At 65.2% G+C, this 18,510-nt stretch overlaps 3 protein-coding genes across 11 annotated transcripts; all 3 read left to right on the plus strand.

Moving 5' to 3' along the window:
• Window positions 1–252: 252 nt before the first annotated feature.
• On the plus strand, window positions 253–6,767 carry PIDD1 (p53-induced death domain protein 1). 5 transcript variants are annotated; one of them, XM_047690527.1, is made up of 16 exons: window positions 253–1,136; window positions 1,631–1,655; window positions 1,898–2,240; window positions 2,563–2,976; window positions 3,206–3,415; window positions 3,504–3,558; window positions 3,727–3,928; window positions 4,013–4,138; window positions 4,277–4,456; window positions 4,538–4,685; window positions 4,825–5,198; window positions 5,310–5,433; window positions 5,509–5,627; window positions 5,705–5,818; window positions 5,938–6,143; window positions 6,379–6,767. In XM_047690527.1, the coding sequence occupies exons 3-16, from the start codon at window positions 1,937–1,939 to the stop codon at window positions 6,635–6,637; spliced, it is 2,835 nt and encodes a 944-aa protein (XP_047546483.1). In that variant the 5' UTR covers window positions 253–1,136; window positions 1,631–1,655; window positions 1,898–1,936; the 3' UTR covers window positions 6,638–6,767. The 5 variants fall into 5 exon arrangements, with proteins under 5 accessions (XP_047546483.1, XP_047546485.1, XP_047546484.1 ...); XM_047690526.1 differs by adding an exon at window positions 1,256–1,467 and having other exon boundaries at window positions 254–1,136; window positions 1,631–2,240; XM_047690531.1 differs by having other exon boundaries at window positions 256–1,136; window positions 1,631–2,240; window positions 4,825–4,960; window positions 5,048–5,198.
• Window positions 6,768–7,269: 502 nt separating this feature from the next.
• On the plus strand, window positions 7,270–15,365 carry SLC25A22 (solute carrier family 25 member 22). 5 transcript variants are annotated; one of them, XM_047690556.1, is made up of 10 exons: window positions 7,270–7,386; window positions 10,850–11,007; window positions 11,125–11,250; window positions 11,448–11,503; window positions 12,213–12,303; window positions 12,819–12,937; window positions 13,041–13,215; window positions 13,300–13,454; window positions 13,530–13,605; window positions 13,755–15,365. In XM_047690556.1, the coding sequence occupies exons 2-10, from the start codon at window positions 10,988–10,990 to the stop codon at window positions 13,906–13,908; spliced, it is 972 nt and encodes a 323-aa protein (XP_047546512.1). In that variant the 5' UTR covers window positions 7,270–7,386; window positions 10,850–10,987; the 3' UTR covers window positions 13,909–15,365. The 5 variants fall into 5 exon arrangements, with proteins under 5 accessions (XP_047546512.1, XP_047546511.1, XP_047546513.1 ...); XM_047690555.1 differs by having other exon boundaries at window positions 7,285–7,386; window positions 10,845–11,007; XM_047690557.1 differs by lacking the exon at window positions 7,270–7,386 and adding an exon at window positions 9,858–9,874 and having other exon boundaries at window positions 10,845–11,007.
• Window positions 15,366–15,658: 293 nt separating this feature from the next.
• On the plus strand, window positions 15,659–18,154 carry CEND1 (cell cycle exit and neuronal differentiation 1). Its single transcript, XM_047690563.1, has 2 exons — window positions 15,659–15,790; window positions 17,142–18,154. The coding sequence occupies exon 2, from the start codon at window positions 17,240–17,242 to the stop codon at window positions 17,687–17,689; it is 450 nt and encodes a 149-aa protein (XP_047546519.1). The 5' UTR covers window positions 15,659–15,790; window positions 17,142–17,239; the 3' UTR covers window positions 17,690–18,154.
• The last annotated feature ends 356 nt before the right edge of the window (window positions 18,155–18,510 follow it).

Raw genomic sequence — 18,510 nt, forward strand, 5'->3', positions numbered from 1 at the left:
CAAACAGATGGGACGCTTGGGTGGCTCAGTAGAGGAAGCGTCTGCCTTCCGCCGGGGTCATGATCCCCGGGTCCTGGGATTGAGTCCTGCATCAGGCTCCTTGCTTGGCGGGAAGACTTCTCCCTCTGCCTCTGCCTGCTGCTCCCCCTGGTTGTGCTCTCTCTCTCTGAAATAAAAATCTTTTTAAAAATTTTTTATTTATCTTATTTTTAAAATTTATTTTAATTTTATTTTTTAAATAAAATCTTTTTAAAAAAAGTCTTCTGGCAGCAAGTTAGAAACTGAATATGTGACAGGAGCTGGGGACAACGGAGGACTGGCAGAACTGCCTATCCTGGTGGGAGGCTGGTGGCCGTGGGGGAGCTGGAGGAGAAGAGGGTGCCCTGATTAATTTGGGGCGGAGTGCCTGAGCGCAGGTGGGATAGCCTCCCTCAAGAGACCTAGTTTGAGGTTCTTGGCCTTGGCCCTTTCCAGTTATGTGATCTCTGGCAAACTCTGACCTGCCAGAGCCTCCTCCTCCTTCCCTGTGAGATGCAGACAAAGATGGAAGGAGTCAACGTGTGGTGAAGCCCACTGCGGGGGCACTTGGGCCAAAGTGATTGTAAGGAAAGCAGGATTACAGGAGTTGGGACCAGGTCTCCCGACAAGGCCCAGGAAGGCTTCCTGGAGGAGGCCCTTGAGGCCGGCTGGGGAATGGCACAGTTAGTGCCATTCAGGCCCTAAAGCCGTCCTCCGTACGGAGATTGCGCCAGCTCCCTTTAACCTGGGGCCGGAACGCTCAGCTCCAGAGAAGGGCGGGCCCGAGGGCCGGGAATCTCCGAAAGGGCGGGTTTCGCGCGCGCGGCGCGGGCCTTCCCAGCGGGAGAGGGAGGCCGGACCCAGACAAACCAACAGGAAGCGGAGCGCGGCTGGGCTGGCGGGTGGCGGTTGGGGTCCGCGGCCGCGTCTCCAGGGCTGCGGGCAGGCCGAGGGCAGGCGGGCGGGGACGGACTCTGAGCCCTTTCGCCTGCGGTCCCAGCCAGGAACAAGGGGCGTCCTGACCGGGCGGGACCCCGACTCCCGGTCCTCTCGGGAGCGCGCCGACGGAAATCCGGCGCTGGGCGCGCACCGGGGACGGCGCCCAGGGTCGAGCGCAGGTACGCGCAGGGCGCGGGCGGGGGGTGGGGACGGCCGGCTTGAGGGGTGCTCTCCCGGCCAGGACCGGCTCCCAAGCCGTCGGGGCCTGGAATGTGCTGACCACTGCCCTCATCAGCAGACCTAGGTACGAACAGGAAAGCGTGAGAGAACCCGACTCCAGCGGTCAGGAAATGGGGGTCCCATCGCGAGGACCCCAAACGCGGGGTGCCTTACACTCCAGCCCCCCCCCCATTCACTTATCTGACACAGACGGACACAATCACCCCTTTCCTTGCCGGGGCCACTGCCCCCACATGGTAGATAAGAGTCCTCCACCTCTGGTCAAAGCTGGTGGGTGTGAAGGATGGTGGTGGGGCTGGACCCCAAAGCTTATGCCCAAAGAGGGCGGGGAGGGGGTGGACAGCCAGAATGGCCTGACCGCTCTGGGAGTCTCTTGTTCACATTTTCACAAGTAGGATGTGAAGCTTCATTTCTCCCTTCTCCCTCCAATCAGGTTCTCCAGGCTCCTCTGCACACAGGTCTTCCTGCCTGCCACCCTCCCAGTCCTGGGGTTCTCATTCCCCAGCCCTATTTCAACTCTGATCTGTCCAGCTGAGGCTCTGGGCTCTGTGGACCAGTTGGCCTAGCTCAAGACTCCCCCACCCAGCCAGAATCCCCATGCGCCTGAGTAGGAGGAGGAGGGCCCATGCCCACCCCCTCCCCCTCCTCCCCCTGACTCCTCAGCCCCCCCAGGCCGTGCCTGAGCAGGCCTGTTTGGCAGGCTGGGACATGTCTGGCCCCCGAGGACAGCCTGTGGGCTATGGCTGCAGAGGAGGAGTGGCTGGAGCCCGAGGCAGCTGCTCCAGAAGATGCTGCGGGAGAGGTTGTGGATGCTGTGGATGGCGAGCCTGGGGACCCCCATCTCCTGCTTGGGAACCGGTTGAACCTGCACCTGTACCCCCGGGGCTGCCACCGGCTGTCACATCTGTGTGCTCAGCGGGCCCCGCAGCTGCTGGAAGTAGAGTTCTTGCAACTGAGCGGCCACGAGGACCCTCGGCTGTTGGAGGCCACCCTGGCCCAGGTGCCGGCCAACCTGCAGCACCTTCGCTCCCTGGTCCTCAGAGGTGAGCCCCACCCGGTCCCAGCCCTGTCCCAAACCTGCCCCCCCGACAAGGTGAACCTGGCTGAGCCCTGGCTCCTGGAGGCTGCAACTGCCCAGTGGGGTCTTCCGGCAGACCCCAGTGTGGGTACTCTTCCTGGGGCAGGTCATGCGCGATAGCTGTCAGCTGAAATGAGCCTGCAGGGTCTGTGCCTGTGTCCCTGCATCTGCTGGTATCTGCATCTGTCCCTCTCCGACTGGGGTTGGGGTCAAGATCTGTGCCTCCAAGCTGAGCTGAACCCTGCAGTTCTGACTCAGAGGGCTACTTCTGCTTTCCCCCTTTCTAGGTGGACAACAGCAGGACGTGCTGGGGGCCTGCTCCCGGGGCTTCCTCACCACACTGCCCACTGGCCTGAGTGACTTGGCCCGCTTGGCCCACCTAGATCTGAGCTTCAATAGCCTGGAGACACTGCCAGCCTGTGTCCCGCAGATGCGTGGCCTGAGCACCCTCCTGCTGTCTTACAATTGCCTCTCAGAGCTCCCGGATTCCCTTGGAGCCCTTCCCTCCCTCTCCTTCCTTTCTGTGAGCCACAACTGCCTGCGAACGCTGCCCCCAGCACTGGGATCCCTGTCCGCCCTGCAGCGCCTTGATCTCTCAGAGAACCTTCTAGACACCCTGCCCCCAGAGATTGGAGACCTGAGCAGCCTCACCGAGCTCAATCTGGCTTCCAACCAGCTGCAAGGCCTGCCGATCTCCCTTGGTAAGTCGGAGTCGTGCTCCTCTGGCTCCCTGGGCCTGACAGGGAGTGCCCTTCAGCTGCTGCCTGGTTTCCACTCTTGTCCTCCATGGGGGCCCCTGCACACACCGGCTTGGCCCACCTTGGAGCCTTCGGTCCTCCTTGGTGGCCCTTGTTTGTCGTCCCTCCCTGGCCAGGGCGGGGAGTGGCCCCGAGGGTCCTCTGCCCGCCCTCAGCTGCCCCCTGCCCCCAGTGGGGCTGCGGTCCTTGCGGTTCCTTATTTTGCACAGCAATCTCCTGACCTCAGTGCCCTCTGGCCTGGCCCACCTCCCACTGCTTGCCCGACTGGATCTGAGGGACAACCAGCTTCGGGACGTGCCTCCCGAGCTACTGGACGCCCCCTTTGTGCGCCTTCAGGGGAACCCCCTGGGCAAGGCTCTACCTGCCTCCCACAGTGCCCCAGGTAGGCCTGTTGCTGGGAAGGGTCAGCCCACAGACAGGTCAGGGCGCAGATACCAGAGATCTCCTAACAGCTTGCCTGTCCTGCCCAGAGACGCCTGTGACCCGCGAAATGCCCAGACTGTTCCTGAACTCAGACTTGGACAGGTGCGTGCGGGGAGAAGGAGGGGACGGGAGACTCACGTCTCTGCCTGGTTGCCTTGTACGTGATGAGCACTGTGCTCGTGCCCCTGGGGTCTTCTGGAGTTTCCCTGGGCTGCCTGATCTAGACACACCCCTTCTGTTGTCTGACCTGATGCCCACCCTGTCATGCAGCTTCCTGGTGACTCCCCAAGGCTGCTTGGTGACCCTGGGCTGTGGGGTCCGCCTGAGGTTTCCTGCTGGGGCCACCGCTGACCCTGTCAACATCCACTATCGACTCCGGCTGCCGGAGCCACGCCTTGTCCCCTTGGGTCCCCATGATGCCCTGCTCAGCGCTGTCCTGGAGCTGCGGCCCCACGGGGTGACCTTCCAGCAGGCACGGCCAGGGCATTCGGGGAGGGGGGCAGAGCAGGTGGGCCTGGGCACGGGCCCCAGTGCTCACACCAGCCCGGCCTGGCAGGAGGTGGGCCTGTGGCTACTCTTTGTGCCCCCCCGGGCCCGGCGCTGCCGTGAGGTGGTGGTCAGGACCCTGAGTGATGACAGCTGGAGTGACTTGGAGACGCATCTGGAGGAAGAGGCACCCAAGGTGGACCCCCCCAGGCCTCCCCGGGAAGGAGCACTCGGGCCCCGGGAGTGCCTCCCCCATCTGCCCCGCCTGGTGGCTCTGCCCTGACCCTGATTCCCCTCTGACCCTGTTCCCTCTGACCCCACCCTCCATGCCCAGCGGCTCTGGGCTCACTGCCAGGTGCCCCACTTCTCGTGGTTCCTCGTGGTTTCACGTCCTGTATCCAACACCTGCCTTGTGCCACCGGACGGGACATTGCTGTGCTCCTCTGGACATCCTGGGGTCAAAGTCACATTCCCCCCTGGTGCCACCGATGAGCCTCGTCGCGTCCGCATGCAGGTGTGGGCAGGGCAGCCACTGGGGGTGGTGGGTGGTACCTCAGCACCAAGGTGAGTGTCCCGGGCGCCCGGCTTGCCCCAGGTGGTACACATGGCTGGCAGAGAGCTTCGAGCCCTCCTTGAGGAGCCCGGGGCAGCGGCTAGCCCCCTGCTGTGCCTCTCCCAGCGTGGCACCTCCAGCTTCCTCCAGCCTGTCACCGTGCAGCTGCCTCTGCCCCCTGGTGTCACAGGTGAGAGGTGGCCAGGGTGTGTATGTGTAGGGGGGTGTTGCCTACCTGAACGCAAAGCCACGGGGTCGAGGGGGCCATGCTCTCGGCAGGGGAGTCCCTGCTCTGGATGGCCCAGCCTGTGGCCCCCTCGCGTCCCCAGGACTGAGTCTGGATCGCACTAGTCTTCACCTGCTGTACTGGGCGCCTCCTGCAGCGGCCTGGGATGACATCACAGCCCAGGTGGCGCTGGAGATCACCCACCTGTATGCTCGCTTCCGGGTCACACACTTCTCTTGGTCAGTGCCCCCGACCCCGCCCCAGCTTCCTCGGCCCGCCCCGCAGCGCACCCGAGTGCCGCCCACACTCATCCAGGGCCCTCGCAGGTACTGGCTCTGGCACACCACCAAGAGCTGTGTGCAGGGCCTGGCTCGGAAGGCCTGGGAGCGCCTGCGGCTGCACCAGGTCAACCTCATCGCCCTGCAGCGGCGCCGGGACCCCGAGCAGGTCCTGCTCCAGTGTCTGCCCCGCCGCAAGGTAGGCGTGGAGCCCAGGGGTCTGGAAGGGCCGAGTCAGGTGGGCAGGGGGCTGTGTGGGGGTGCAGGGCACCGAGCTCCTTCCAGCGGGTGTTCCGCCCCCGCCCCCCAGGTGGACGCCACCCTGCAGCGGCTGCTGGACCGGTACCGAGGCCCTGAGCCCTCTGACACGGTGGAGATGTTCGAGGGCGAAAAATTCTTTGCTGCCTTCGAGAAGGGTATTGACGTGGATGCTGGTATGCTCCCCCTGCCCAGAGGAGATGCCAGGGTCTGTTCTCCAGGCTCCCTCCTGAGCCCATCCCGCCCCCCAGATCGCCCAGACTGTGTGGAGGGCAGGATCTGCTTCGTGTTTTACTCACACTTGAAGAACTTGAAGGAGGTGTATGTGACCACCGCCCTGGATCGGCGGGCTCAGGCTGTGAGGGGCCAGGTGGGTCAGCGGTCCAGGATGCCCCCGGCGGCCTGGGCAGAGGCCAGAACACTGAGCCCACCTCACCCCAATGCCAGGTGTCCTTCTACCGGGGAGCAGTGTCGGAGGAGGTGCCCGAGGAGGCAGCAGCTGCCCGGCAGAGAAAGGGCGCAGACCCCCTGTGGATGGCCACTCTGCCCATCAAGCTGCCGGTGTGGCCTGGGGTGGGGGGCAGCATGGGTGAGGGAGGGGGAGGGCAGGGCTGGCACGGCAGCCCGGGGCTGGTCAGGGGGCAGAGGGCAGAGCTCACTGCACCCCTTCCTCCTCACAGAGACTGCGGGGGTCCCAGGGGCCAGAGCAGGGCCAGGGGGCTAGCCTCTCCCTGGCTCCTCTGAACCTGGGTGATGCTGAGACTGGCTTCCTGACCCAGAGCAACCTGCTGAACGTGGCTGGGCGCCTGGGCACTGACTGGCCAGCTGTGGCCCTGCACCTGGGCATGCCCTACCGAGAGCTGCAGTGCATCCGACACGAGTTCCGGTGAGTCCCTTTAGGTATCCTGATGCCGGCTCCGGATCAGCCTCAGGCCTGGGTCCCGGCCTACGTGAGGCTGGTGAAGTTCTGTCCAGGGTGGGAGGAGACAGGGCAAACAGGCAGGAAAGGGAGGGTCCAGCCACAGCTCACCCAGGGAGCAAGCAGTGCCCCGAGGATGGTGAGTAGAGCCTTGGGTGTGAAGGCTGGGCCTCTCCGGCACTGTTCTCCCTCTCCCTGCCAGGGACGACCTGGACGGTCAGATCCGTTGTATGCTCTTCTCCTGGGCTGAGCGCCAGGCAGGGCAGCCCGGGGCCGTGGGTCTCCTAGTGCGGGCCTTGGAGCAGAGCGACCGGCTGGATATAGCTGAAGAGGTGAGGGCTATCTTGGAGCTCGGCCGCCAAAAGTACAAGGACAGCATCCAGCGTGCAAGCCTCGCCCCCAGGGACCTTGCCCCACCTGAGCCTTCAGCATCACAGTCCCCAGAGTCTGCCCAGACTTAGACCCCACTGACTTGGGGCTGGCCCCTGATGTACCCTGGCCAACAGTCAGATGCCCACATTTTCCCACCCGCCCCGTGTATGGGGACAGTGACCTCCCCGAGTGTAACAAATGTGTACTGTTGTGGTGGCTTCTCAGAGTTCAGTTTATTTGTTGGGTGGAGGAGTGGGTGGAAGGCAAGGGGTGGCCTGAGATCAGAGGCCTGGACCCTGCTGGGAGGGGACTTTGTGTAAAGACTTCACTCCACACACCCACCCGTTGCTCCTGCCTCCTGCCATGTGCCCAGGAGGGGGAGGAGCTCCAGCTACAAAGTAACATTGGTGTAGCAGCCATGGATACAAAGTCACCGGTGTGCAGGGCCCCGCGACACCCGAGGTGGTGGAAAGGTGCTCCCCCGATCAGTCCCCGCCAAGCGCCCACCGTGCGGCCGGGGACCGCTCCTGCCCGAGGACACCCTCTTCCGAGCATTGCCTGCCACCCGTTGGCCCGCCGGGGCGAATCCCTGGGCCCCTGGCCCATGCGGGGCCGCGAGGCCCGCAGACCCAGGAAGGGCTTTCGGGCCGGGCGGCTGCGGCCAGGCCGGCGCAGTGGCCGCGGCGGCCGGGAGGGGGAGCCGGAGGCCGCTCGCCGAGGGCCGGGGGCAGGGGGCGGAGCGCGCGCAGCGCTGAGCGAGCGGACGCGCCTCCGCTCCGAGCAGCCGGGCGCGCGGCACGGCGGGGAGGCGAGCGCGGCGGCGGCGGCAGAGCGCGCGGTGAGTGGCGGCCCGGCCTCTCCCTTCCGCTGCGCCCACCGGCTGCGGCCCGGCTGCGGGGAGGGCGGGGGGCGGCCAGGGGCGCCGCGGCGGCCGGGAAGGGTGACAGCTGCCCCGACGAGGTGGTTCCGGGGCGGGGAGCGGGGGGGTCCCGGGGCCGGCGATGCTCTGACCGGCTGCCGCCCGGGTGTGGGAGGCCGTGCTCGACCCCGGGCGGTGCCGGGCGCGCTCCCCGCGCACACGTGTCCCCACGGGGTGGGAAGCTGGGGCCAGAGACCCAGACGCGGAGGCCAGACCGCTGGGGAGGGGGCGCACACGTGGGACCCCGCCGGACTTAGGTGGACACGTGCGTGGCTGGAGTCGCCGTCGCCTGGCGGGGGCAGCGTGACCGTCTGGGCCCCGTCTGGACCCCGTCCTGAGGGACGAGGTGCCTGAGCCGGCCTCCGAGCTGGAGCCCACAGCCCCCACCGCAAGCCTCCTTTGTTCGCGGGTTGGGGCCCCTCCGACAGGATGGAAAGCTACCCTCGGCCCAGGGGGAAGGGACGCGGGGAGATTGAATGGGCAGCCAGGGGCCAGTGCCAGGCTCTGATCGTCACCCCCATCGCCTTCCGTGGGGGCTGGGCGAGGGGGAGCTCAGCGGCTTCATTTGTGGGAGATTTTACCCCTGGGGAGTCTGGAAGGAGCAGCAGCATCCTGTGGCTGAGCTCTGTGGGCAGCGCTGTCCACTGTCTGCCTTCTTCCTCAGTTTACCTGGCTGCAGAAGTGTTGGGGGGGCAGTGAGGGCTGACAGCCCCAGCCGGGGTGGCTGGGTTTCCACCGCAACACGAGGTGCCCCAGGGAGGTCGTTCCACAGAGGTCTCCAGAGCAGGGAGTGGGAACGGCAGAGTGAGGTCCGACAGAGGGGGGTTCTGGGTCCAGTGGACCCCTTGCCAGTATCCCCAAGCTGGAGCTCCTTCATTCTCACTGCTGTCAGCCGGGCGACCTTCTTCCCTGCTCTGTTCTGGGCCTGAGGCATGTCATGTGAGACCCCAGACTCACGTCTCCTCAGGCTTGGGATCCCTGGGCCTGCCGCTCTTCCCTACACAACTGCTCCCCTCCTCACGTTAGACACTCCGTCTGACTTCCAGGACCCCCGTCACCCAGGGTCCCTCACCCTGGATGGAAGGTGGGGGTCTGGTACCGTTCAGGGAGGCGGGCTCCCTCAGTCCCCTGGAGGGCAGGGCTAGGTCTCAGGGAGACCCTGCCCCTGACAGCCTTGGGCCACTGAGCTGGCTGTAGCCGGTCCACCTGGAGGTGGGTTGGGTGGGGGTGGGGAGGGAGAATCAGGTTGAAGTTCAGAGGCCAGATTTTTATCTGTAGGCTAGGGCACCGGGAAGCTGGTGCTGGGGATAGACACCCTGGGTGTGTGCGTTGGGGGCCCCTTGGCTAGGCAGAGGGCTCTGGGAGTGCCCATTCCGTGCCCTCTGTACCTGCCAGGTGAGCAGCCCTGGGTGGCAGCCGCAGGCCTCTTGACACCTAGCCAACCTCTCCCTGGCCTTTTTTTTTTTTTTTTTAAAGATTTATTTTTTTATTTATTTGACAGAGATCACAAGTAGGCAGACAGGCAGGCAGAGAGAGGAGGAAGCAGGCTTCCCACTGAGCAGAGAGCTGGATACCGGGCTCGATCCCAGGACCCTGGAATCATGACCCGAGCCGAAGGCAGAGGCTTAACCCACTGAGCCACCCAGGTGCCCCATCCCTGGCCTTTTAAAAAGTATTTCTTTATTTTAGAGACAGAGAGAGAGCAGGAGCAGGGGAGGGGCAGAGAGAGAAGCAGGCTCCCTGCTGAGCAGGTAGCCTGATGAGGGACTCATTCCCGGGACCCCAAGATCATGACCTGAGCCGAAGGCAGACACTTAACCATCTGAGCCCCCCAGGCATCCCAACCTTAGCTTTTTAATAGACGTGTATTGTTTCCTGTGTCCCAGAGTGTGGTTTCCATGAAATGTGTCTTCATCCAGCAGACACAGGTCTCACGAACAGGAGTGGGCACAGACCCATCTCCACCCCCACGGGACAGATTGTCCACACACAGGATCTGAGCACAGAGAGCGCCCCATCCTCTGGGTCCCAGAGCCCTAGACAGATGCAGCCTGTGCGCTGCAGATGGGAACTCATGGGGCATCCAGGGTCGTGGCGGCCTCTGGCTGGGGTTCGTATGGGCGGCTGCCCTCGCTTGGCTAGGTCAGCCTGAGTCAGGTCCACTGCCCTGTGGGCTGGTCAGGTGTCCGAGGCGGGGCCCTGGCTCTCAGAGGTTGTCACACCCCCTCCCATCCCTTCTCCCACAGCGGCAGAGAGCCTCAGCCCAAAGTGAAAGAGAAAGTCCCCCCCTCACCAAGGCCAGCCCCGCCCCGCCTAGCGGCCAATCCCCGCAGCGGGCCCCTCCCTCGGCCTCTGGGTCTACAGCTACTGAGCCCAGTAGGCTGTAGTCCTGGAGGTGCTCCTTGGGGTGAGAGGGGTTGGGGCCTGCGGGGGTGGTGGGGCTGGAGGGGCAGGGGACACAGGAACAGATGGCCTGGGAAAGCTGAGGTGAAGGTCACCGGTCCTCAGAGGGACCAGGGGCGTGAGCCAGTCTGGTGACCCTGGGCGGTAGTGCTGTGGGTAAGAGCCTGTGACAGCTGGCCTCTGAGGGGGCCTGGGGAAGGCTCCGGGACTCTGGGAGGCCCAGGACAGGAGGCTCCGGAGGCTGGCTCTCCTGCCCTGTCCTTAGTGAGAGGGGCCCCATCTCCCCCAAACCCTAGAGTGGGTAGGGGAACTAACCCCAGGGAGCCTCAGTCCGGTATCCCCTTCCCAACTGCCCCCTACCCTGTGCTTCGAGAGGACCTGGTTTGTGCGTGTGTGTGTCTGTGTCTGTCTGGGAGTGGGATTCCTGGAAAGGGTGGGCAGGAGGGTGGGTGCTGGGCTGGGTGTGAGTGAGCCTAGTGCTTCTCCGAGGGGAGGGGCTGTCTGGGGTCCATGGGAGCGGTGGAGGGGGGCTGCACCAGGCGTGGCACCATCTTCCTGGGTAGCTGTGAGCCGAGCCCAGGTTGGGGGCCTCCATCCTGAAGGGGGCAGGCGCCAGCTGCAGCTGCTCAAGGAAGAGGGGGTCACCGCAGACCGCGGTTGACCTGCCTGGCTGGCGGATTCACTGCCCCAGAGGCGCCTGGCCCTTTAAAGGCAGGGTGCGCTCCTGTGCGCGTTCAGTGTGCATGTGAGTGTGTGTGAGCGTGAGCGAGGCCAGCTGGGAAGCCGCGCGGGGGCGGGGCGGGGGCGCGGGCGCCTTGAAGGGAAACTGGTGGCCCTGGGGATGGGGCCACGGGTGAGTGAGGGGCTCAGTGAGGGGCTCGGTGCCCTTGCGTGAGGCCTGGGGGCAGCTTATTTCCCTGCTGTGCCTCTGAGTGGTCTTTCCCTCCTTCCGCTGACTCCGTACCCTCTTCTAGGACAGAAGCGGTGGCTTTGAAATTCCCCGGAAAGTGGAGGACCGCCCCTTCCCCCTCTCTCCCACCCACGCTCCGGCCGCCACCACCCCTGTCTTCCCGCGGCTGGCGTCCACCTCTCCGGCTACCTGGGTGCACGCAGTTAAATGGCTGATAAGCAGATCAGGTCAGAACGTGACCCTGCCTTCGCTCTCGGCCTCACCCCACCCCACCCCACCCCGTGTGTGGTCCTGACCCGCGGCCGAGGAGGCCAGGCCTGACGGCGGCGCCCTCTGCCCCCCAGTCTGCCGGCCAAGCTCATCAACGGCGGCATCGCAGGGCTGATTGGGGTCACCTGCGTGTTCCCCATCGACCTGGCCAAGACGAGGCTGCAGAACCAGCAGAATGGCCAGCGCCTGTACACCAGCATGTGAGCAGGCCCGGTGGGCGCGGGGGCTGGAGGGTTGTGGGGGGGCAGGCTGCGGCTCAACTCCAGTCCTGCTCCTGTGTCCCCCGCCCTGATAGACCAGAGGGGAAACAGGCCAGGGCTGGCCTGGGAAGCGCAGGTTTGGGTTAGGGCTGGAGCCGCTGCCAGCCCCCTGGCTCCCCCTCCCCTCTTGGCTGCAGGTCTGACTGCCTCATCAAGACCATCCGCTCGGAGGGCTACTTCGGCATGTACCGCGGTGAGGCTGGGGACCGGGTGGGTGGGTGGGGCCTCCTGCAGCCTCAGAGGCCGCTGGCAGAGCCAGGCAGGTTGGCCTGCCGGTGCCTGCTGTGGCCCGTCAGACCTGGGTGCTGGGTGGATGGCACAGGCCGGGCTCTCCAGGGCGGGGTGGTTCTCCGCAGCCCTCCTGGAGCTCAGCCCCCCCCCGCCCCCCCCCCGCCCCCCCCCCCCCCCCCCCGCCTGCTGCGTCCTGCAGGACGAAGTGTCTTTACTGTGCGGTGGCAGTCTTCTCCCCTGCTTCTGGGGCAGGTGGGACTCCATCTGTGCTGGGAGACTGGAGGGGAGGGGTGAGGCACAACCGCAAAGCCGCTTAGCAGGCAGTCCCCAAGCCTGGCTTTACCCAGACTTGGTGCGGAGGGACCCACCACTGCCTCCCTCTGCTCTTGTTCGCCCAGGGCCGGGGTCCAGGGAAGGGGTTCCTCAGGGAGGCCAGAATGGGTCCATCACGCAGGGAGGGTGAGGGGAGTGCCCAGAGGAGGCACTGCCCCTGCCTGGTCCTGCCCCGCCCGGCACCAGTGTGGGTGAGAGGGCAGGAGGGGAGCCAAGGAGTGACTGGGATGGGCTCTGCCAGCTGGAGGCTTGTGCTGGCTGAGAGCCTCCCCAGCCTGCGTCAATGACCTGCCTGTGCTCCCCCGGCCCCGTGCTCCTCCACCTCCCATACCCCACAGGAGCCGCTGTGAACCTGACCCTCGTCACCCCTGAGAAGGCCATCAAGCTGGCTGCTAACGACTTCTTTCGATATCAGCTCTCCAAGGACGGGTGAGGGGCTGTGAGCCAAAGTCGTGCAGGGGAGGGGTCCGTGCCTCCGGACAGAAGATAGCCACAAAGGACAGCTGTCTGCCCCTCACCTCCTCCCTCTCCTCACCGCCTCCTGCACCGGGAAGGAAGCAGATGCCGAGTCCAGTGGTGCCTCGGCCCCAGGGGTCCCGGCCCCCAGGGTGGGATTGGGGGGACACTGACCACCTTTCCCGTCACCTGAGGGTGGGGCCGAGAGGGCAGCCCCTCGGGTGCCTGCGAACCCCAGCTTCCGTGCTGCTCTTTGTGGTCCTTCCACCTTTCCCAGGCCCTGCTTCAGGGGCCATCTGTCTGATGGGCTCGGTGCCGGTTGCTGGCAGGCCTGAAGGGGTATTTGCGGCTGGCGGGTGCCATACCCCTCCAGGGCCGCACCACCTCCCCGTTCCCAGTCTCCTTCATGCCCAGGGCAGCAGACAGCCCCCCGGGGCAGTGGAGGCATCTGGGTCTGCCACTGCATCACGGCCCTCACCCCAACACAGGCAGAAGCTGACCCTGGTGAAGGAGATGCTGGCGGGCTGCGGGGCTGGCACCTGCCAGGTGATCGTGACCACCCCCATGGAGATGCTGAAGATCCAGCTTCAGGACGCAGGCCGCATTGGTGAGGGTGTGGGGGGTACCGAGAGCTGGGGTGGGGGCGACAGCTGGAGCCGCATCCCCTGCCCCAGTGGGAGAGCCAGCAGGCCCATCCCTTCTCTCCCCAGCTGCCCAGAAGAAGATACTGGATGCCCAGGCCCAGCTGTCGGCCCAAGGGGGCTCCCAGCCCTCCGTGGAGGCTCCGGCCACCCCCCGGCCCACGGCTACTCAGCTGACCCGGGACCTGCTTCGGACCCGGGGCATTGCCGGCCTCTACAAGGGCCTGGGGGCCACACTGCTCAGGTGGGAGGGACGGTAAGGGCGGGAGGAGGGAGGCCTGCCCACCATATGCCTCTAGGTCATCAGCATCCCTCCCTCCCCACACAGGGACGTCCCCTTCTCCATTGTCTACTTCCCCCTCTTTGCCAACCTGAACCAGCTGGGCCGTCCCGCATCGGGGGAGAAGGCTCCTTTCTATGTGTCCTTTCTGGCTGGCTGTGTGGCTGGGAGTGCAGCTGCTGTGGCCGTCAACCCCTGTGATGGTCAGTGCCTGGGGCTGGGTCAGGGGCAGGGGTGGAGGCGTGCTGGGCCCCACACTGACCCGCATACCCCTGCAGTGGTGAAGACCAGGCTCCAGTCACTGCAGCGCGGTGTCAACGAGGACACCTACACGGGCTTCCTGGACTGTGCCAGGTGGGATGGCCCCGGCGCGGGGGGGTGGGGGATGGTGGGGTGCGCAGCGGCCCTGACTACCCTCGTGGGGCTTCCTGGACTGTGCCTGGTGGGATGGCCCCAGGGCCGGGGGTGGGCGGGCAGCAGCCCTGACCACCCTCCCCCTGCAGGAAGATCCTGAGGCACGAGGGCCCCACGGCCTTCCTAAAGGGCGCCTACTGCCGCGCCCTGGTCATCGCCCCACTGTTTGGCATCGCTCAAGTGGTCTACTTCTTGGGCATCGCAGAGACGCTGCTGGAGCTGCTGCAGCGATCCCAGCACTGAGCACAGCGGCCAGCCGCTCCCTCCAGCCGAGTGGGACCAGAGTGGGGCCGGAGCCAGGTGGCCTGCCCAGGACTGAGCAAGAGACAGTATCTCCCCAGCCTTCTCACATGGACGGGGGGAAGCAGACGAAGGGGTCCACATGGTGCACACAGAGGCCCCCGCGGGGTCCTGCCTGCACGACCACTGGGAGCAATGTCTTATTTATGTAGAAAATGCAGAAATCTTTACATTCCTGGAGCCAGCCCCTGCCACAGCTCCGCCCCGGCCTGAATACCCCCAGGGACAGAGCTGGTCTCTGGGCTGGGGCGCCCAGGCCTGGGCGGGGCAAGCGGGACCCTACCCTCCAGTCTACCAGCTCTTGTCCCCGAGGCTTGGCCCCTAGTCTGCAAAGGGGACCCCGCACAAACCTATTTATTAACTTGCTGAGCACAAGTGCTCTGTCCATCCCTCTGTCCATCCGTCCAGCCTCCCCCTGCTGCTGTCCTTCTCCACTTGGCCAGGACTCCATTTTGCCCCCCCAGCCAGCCTTGCAGGAGGATTGGGGTCTCCTGCCCCCCATATTGAGCCAGGAGTCCCAGGCAGGGGTCCCACTGAGTTCTGACTCCCAGGGCAAGCCCCCCCACTCCACTGTGGGACCCAGCACCCCTCCTGGTGGGCTTCTCTCCCCCGACCCCAGGCTGGGGGCATGTAGTGTGTGAGGTCTGTGTGCATGTGCAAATGTTCTGGGGAGCAGTTTGTGTCCTCCAGCCTTCCACTGGCCTGGCCCCTCAGAGATGGGGCTGGGGGCAGGAGTGGGTGGCTGCGGGCTTTACCCACATGGCCAGGCAATGTGTGTGTGTCTGTGCTGTGTGCGCCCTGGGCTCCTTTCTGACCCCATCCAGGAATTTATTTTCCCAGCGTGGTTCTTGCTGCACCTCAGCAAACCCCTCTTCTGAGACCCCCCCCACCCTCCGGCGCCAGGATTGGCCAGTGGGGAGGGCAGACATGAGGACCAGTATGGAGCCTGGGGGTACCTGCTCTATTTCCGGGGATAGCACCTGCTCCCTCAGCTCTCTGGGGGCTCGCCCCACTCCCCGGGCCTCTGCTAAGGCCGCTGACTACACTCCGTAAGCTCTGCCTTCCCGGACTGCCCCCCTCCGTTGGTGTCGTGAATCAGAGCGGCCGCCCCGCCCCGGCCACGTGATTGTGTCGGTGATTGATCTGATGTGCTGGTGCTGTGTACCCCCACCCGGGCCCCCGTCCTCCCGTCCTCGGAGGCCCCTTCCCGGTGACACTACCTGGGGCTCAGGCCTGGGCCCCCCAGTTCACGGTTCCTGGGAGCTGCCCTCTCCCGCCACATCTGTACCTTGGAAGCTGCTGCTGCTTACAGAATTATATTTTTTCTTTTGAAGAGTTTTAAGAAGTTGTAACTTTTTGTGTCTTGTCCTGTGAGAAGATAAATAAATATTCTAAGTAGATAGCTCGTCTCTGGAACCTGTTGGGGGGAGGGGCGGAGGGGGAGGGCAGCCTCTTTTGGAGCCGGCTCCCCTGTCCCTGCAGACCGACCTCCGTCCACCCTCCCGCTGGCCGGCTGGGGGCCTGCAGACGGCGGGGAGGGGCGGGAGGGGCTGTCCCCTCTCTTCCCTGACTGCAAGCCGCCCTTGGGATCCAAAGGGGAGCCTGTGCGTGGGGGCCCCACAGTTCCCCGCCAGCCGGGGGCGCCCGGACGGCCGAAGGGGGCGGTGCCGGTGGTGATGTGGCCCCGCCTCCTGGGCTTGCGGCGCCGAGAACAGGGCATTGTGGGAAACTCCCAGTCCCCGCCGCCGCCGCCGCCACAGCCGCCGCCCGCCCTGGTCCCGTGGAGAGCGCTCAGCGCCGAGGTGGGAGCGCCGGGAGCAGCAGCGTAAGACAGCGGGGGCTCCAGGGCCTGGGGCCGGGGGTGTGACGGGGCGGCCCCGCGGGGCGAATGGGCGGCTCCCGCCTTGAAGGTCACTGGGGGCGCACGCTGGGCCCCCGGCTCTCTCCAGCCCAGCGGCTCCTGGGAAGGGGAGGGGGCACTGGCTGACGTCAGTGTGAACCAAAAATAACAGGGGCTTGGAGGAGGGGCGGGCAGGAGACCACCTGCCCTTTGCAAACTTGACCCCCAGCAGCCGGGTGCCCATCCATAGCAGCAGGGATTGAGGGGCTGCCGGGGCCCGTGAGAAATGGGGCAGCAGCTGGGCCTGGGCCGCTCACTGGGACACCTCCGTTATGCTGTGACCTACAGGTGACCTTCAGGTGTGGTTAGTGTTCCTGGCCTGGGTGGAAAACCTGGGCCGCTGCTTCCCACATGTGCTCCCTTTCCTTGGTGGGGTGAGGGGTACTAATCCTCTCGGAGGAGACACAGACAGGGGGTGTCTAGGTCTTTAGAGAGAGACGGCTCGGCCCAGCCCGACTCAGACACAGAGGATCTGGGCCAGGCTTTTCCTACAGTCCGGAACCCCCATCTCCTTCCCTGGCCCGGGTTTGAGGATGCTGAGGCCGACGGACATGGTGTATGTCCACACCAGCCTCACACCAGGGGACCCCCCACACACACACCGCTCTTGCCCAGAAGCGGGCACAGCCCCAGACTCAGAAAGGACTCCCTGCCCTTGAACTGGAGCAGGGAAAGCTGGTCTTGGGGGTGGGTACCAGGAGCTGGAGAGGGGCAGATGGCTTGCCTGGAGGCACAGGGCCTGTCACTGCCTGCCGGCCTGGCTTCTCCAGCCTCCCAGGGAAACACTTGAGATGTGCTGTACCCCAGTTCTGGTAGCCTGGGGCCTATTCCCACACCCCTGACACCACAGAGCCCAGACTCTGGGTTCCTGCCCTACCCCGCCTCCACAGGGACCCAGTCCTTCCAAGCAAGTACACTGTTGGTTCTGCCCAGGCACGCCATAGCTGCCACACCCTCCGTTGACCACAGAGCCTCCTCTCACCGCCCCGTCCAGGGCAGATGGAAATGGCACAGGCATGACCAGGACCATCGTGCGGATGGCTAGTCTCATGCCGCACCCCCAGCCGGTTCAGGGCCAACAGGATCTGCCTGTGTGGTTCGAGGGGCTTCTCAGGGAGTGGTGGTGGACTGCTGGAGATCAAGCCCTGGGAGCACGTGCTGAGCGGGGTCTTCTGGGGTGGAGGGTGGTCCAGAGGGCCTTTATGGGGACAGGATGATAGGGAGCTAAGCAGGTGGGCTGAGTCTCTTGCTGTGGCCTCATTGTGTCTCTCCCCAGGCCTAGATAATGCCCAGTGGTGAGCTGTCCTGAGCCACTGAGTTCCAGCTGCCTGTCTGTCCACGCACACCCCACGTAGCCTGCCAGCACCGCCCAGCATGGAGTCCAGGGGAAAGGCGACCAGCAGCCCCAAGCCCGACACCAAGGCCCCACAGGCCGCTGCCGAGGCCAGAGCCCCACCAGCTGCAGATGGAAAGGCCCCTTCAGCTAAGCCTGGGAAGAAGGAGGCCCAAGCAGAGAAGCAGGAGCCTCCCGCAGCCCCCACACCACCAGCGGCCAAGAAGACCCCGGCCAAAGCAGACCCTACCCTTCTCAATAACCACAGTAACCTGAAGCCAGCCCCTGCGGCCCCCAGCAGCCCTGATGCCACCACGGAGCCCAAGGGCCCTGGGGATGGGGCTGAGGAGGGTGAAGCCCCCAGCGGGGCCCCAGGGGGCCGAGGCCCTTGCCCCTTTGAGAACTTGACCCCCCTGCTTGTGGCTGGGGGTGTGGCTGTGGCCGCCGTAGCCCTAATTCTTGGTGTGGCCTTCCTGGCCCGGAAAAAATGATGGCTAGTGCCCAGGTGGGGGCACAGCCACTTCCTGTATAGATCTCAGGAGCCTAGTGCATGCCGAGCTCCCCCATAGTTATCCACACATCCGTACATGCGCACCATATAGACACATATACCCCCACACACGCAGAGGGACAGACAGACATGCCCCCAGCCGTGGAAACCCAGCCCGCTTGCTGGCCCCCAGCACTTCCCCCTCCCAGGCTCTGGGGTTTACCGTGCAGCACAGGAGGAGCCATAGCACGGGGAAGAGGTCTTTGCTGTGGCCAGGGTACTGGGGGGCAGGGGGAAGAGAGGACCTTGAGTATGGCCCGCCCGCCTGCGTGTGCCAGCCAGTTCCCAGCGGCCCCAGGGGTCCCATGCGCTTCCTGGCAGACAGGGCTGGGTAGGGGTCCTGGATGGGCTCTGACAAGGGCCCAGCCCATGTGGGGACATTAAAGGGTATGGCTGTTTCACTCTCCCCATTTCTGCTCTTTGTTTGTAGCTGGGCAGGGTTGGGGGGGTCCATGTGGGTAGGGCCGGGGCAGTGGGGGGGACCCGAACCAAGCCTTCACAGTGGCAGAACGTCCGTGCCACCTCTGTCCACCACCTGCACCCTGGCTGGGTGGACAGACAGCGCAAAGGCCGGTCTGGGGGTGTTCCCACCATTCACCTTCTAGCTTGTGCCCCAGGAGAGTGGCCGAGGCTGGGACCACAGCTCTTCCTGCCCTGGGACATCCAAGAGCCTGGCAGGGAGGCCGGGGATGGGGGCGGTGGCCAAGGAGGACCTGCCCAGCAGCTGCGCTTGTCCTGCCCCCGTAGACCGCCCCTCCCACC

This window comes from Lutra lutra, chromosome 10 (genome assembly GCF_902655055.1).
Source record: "Lutra lutra chromosome 10, mLutLut1.2, whole genome shotgun sequence".
Taxonomy (NCBI): Eukaryota; Metazoa; Chordata; class Mammalia; order Carnivora; family Mustelidae; genus Lutra; species Lutra lutra.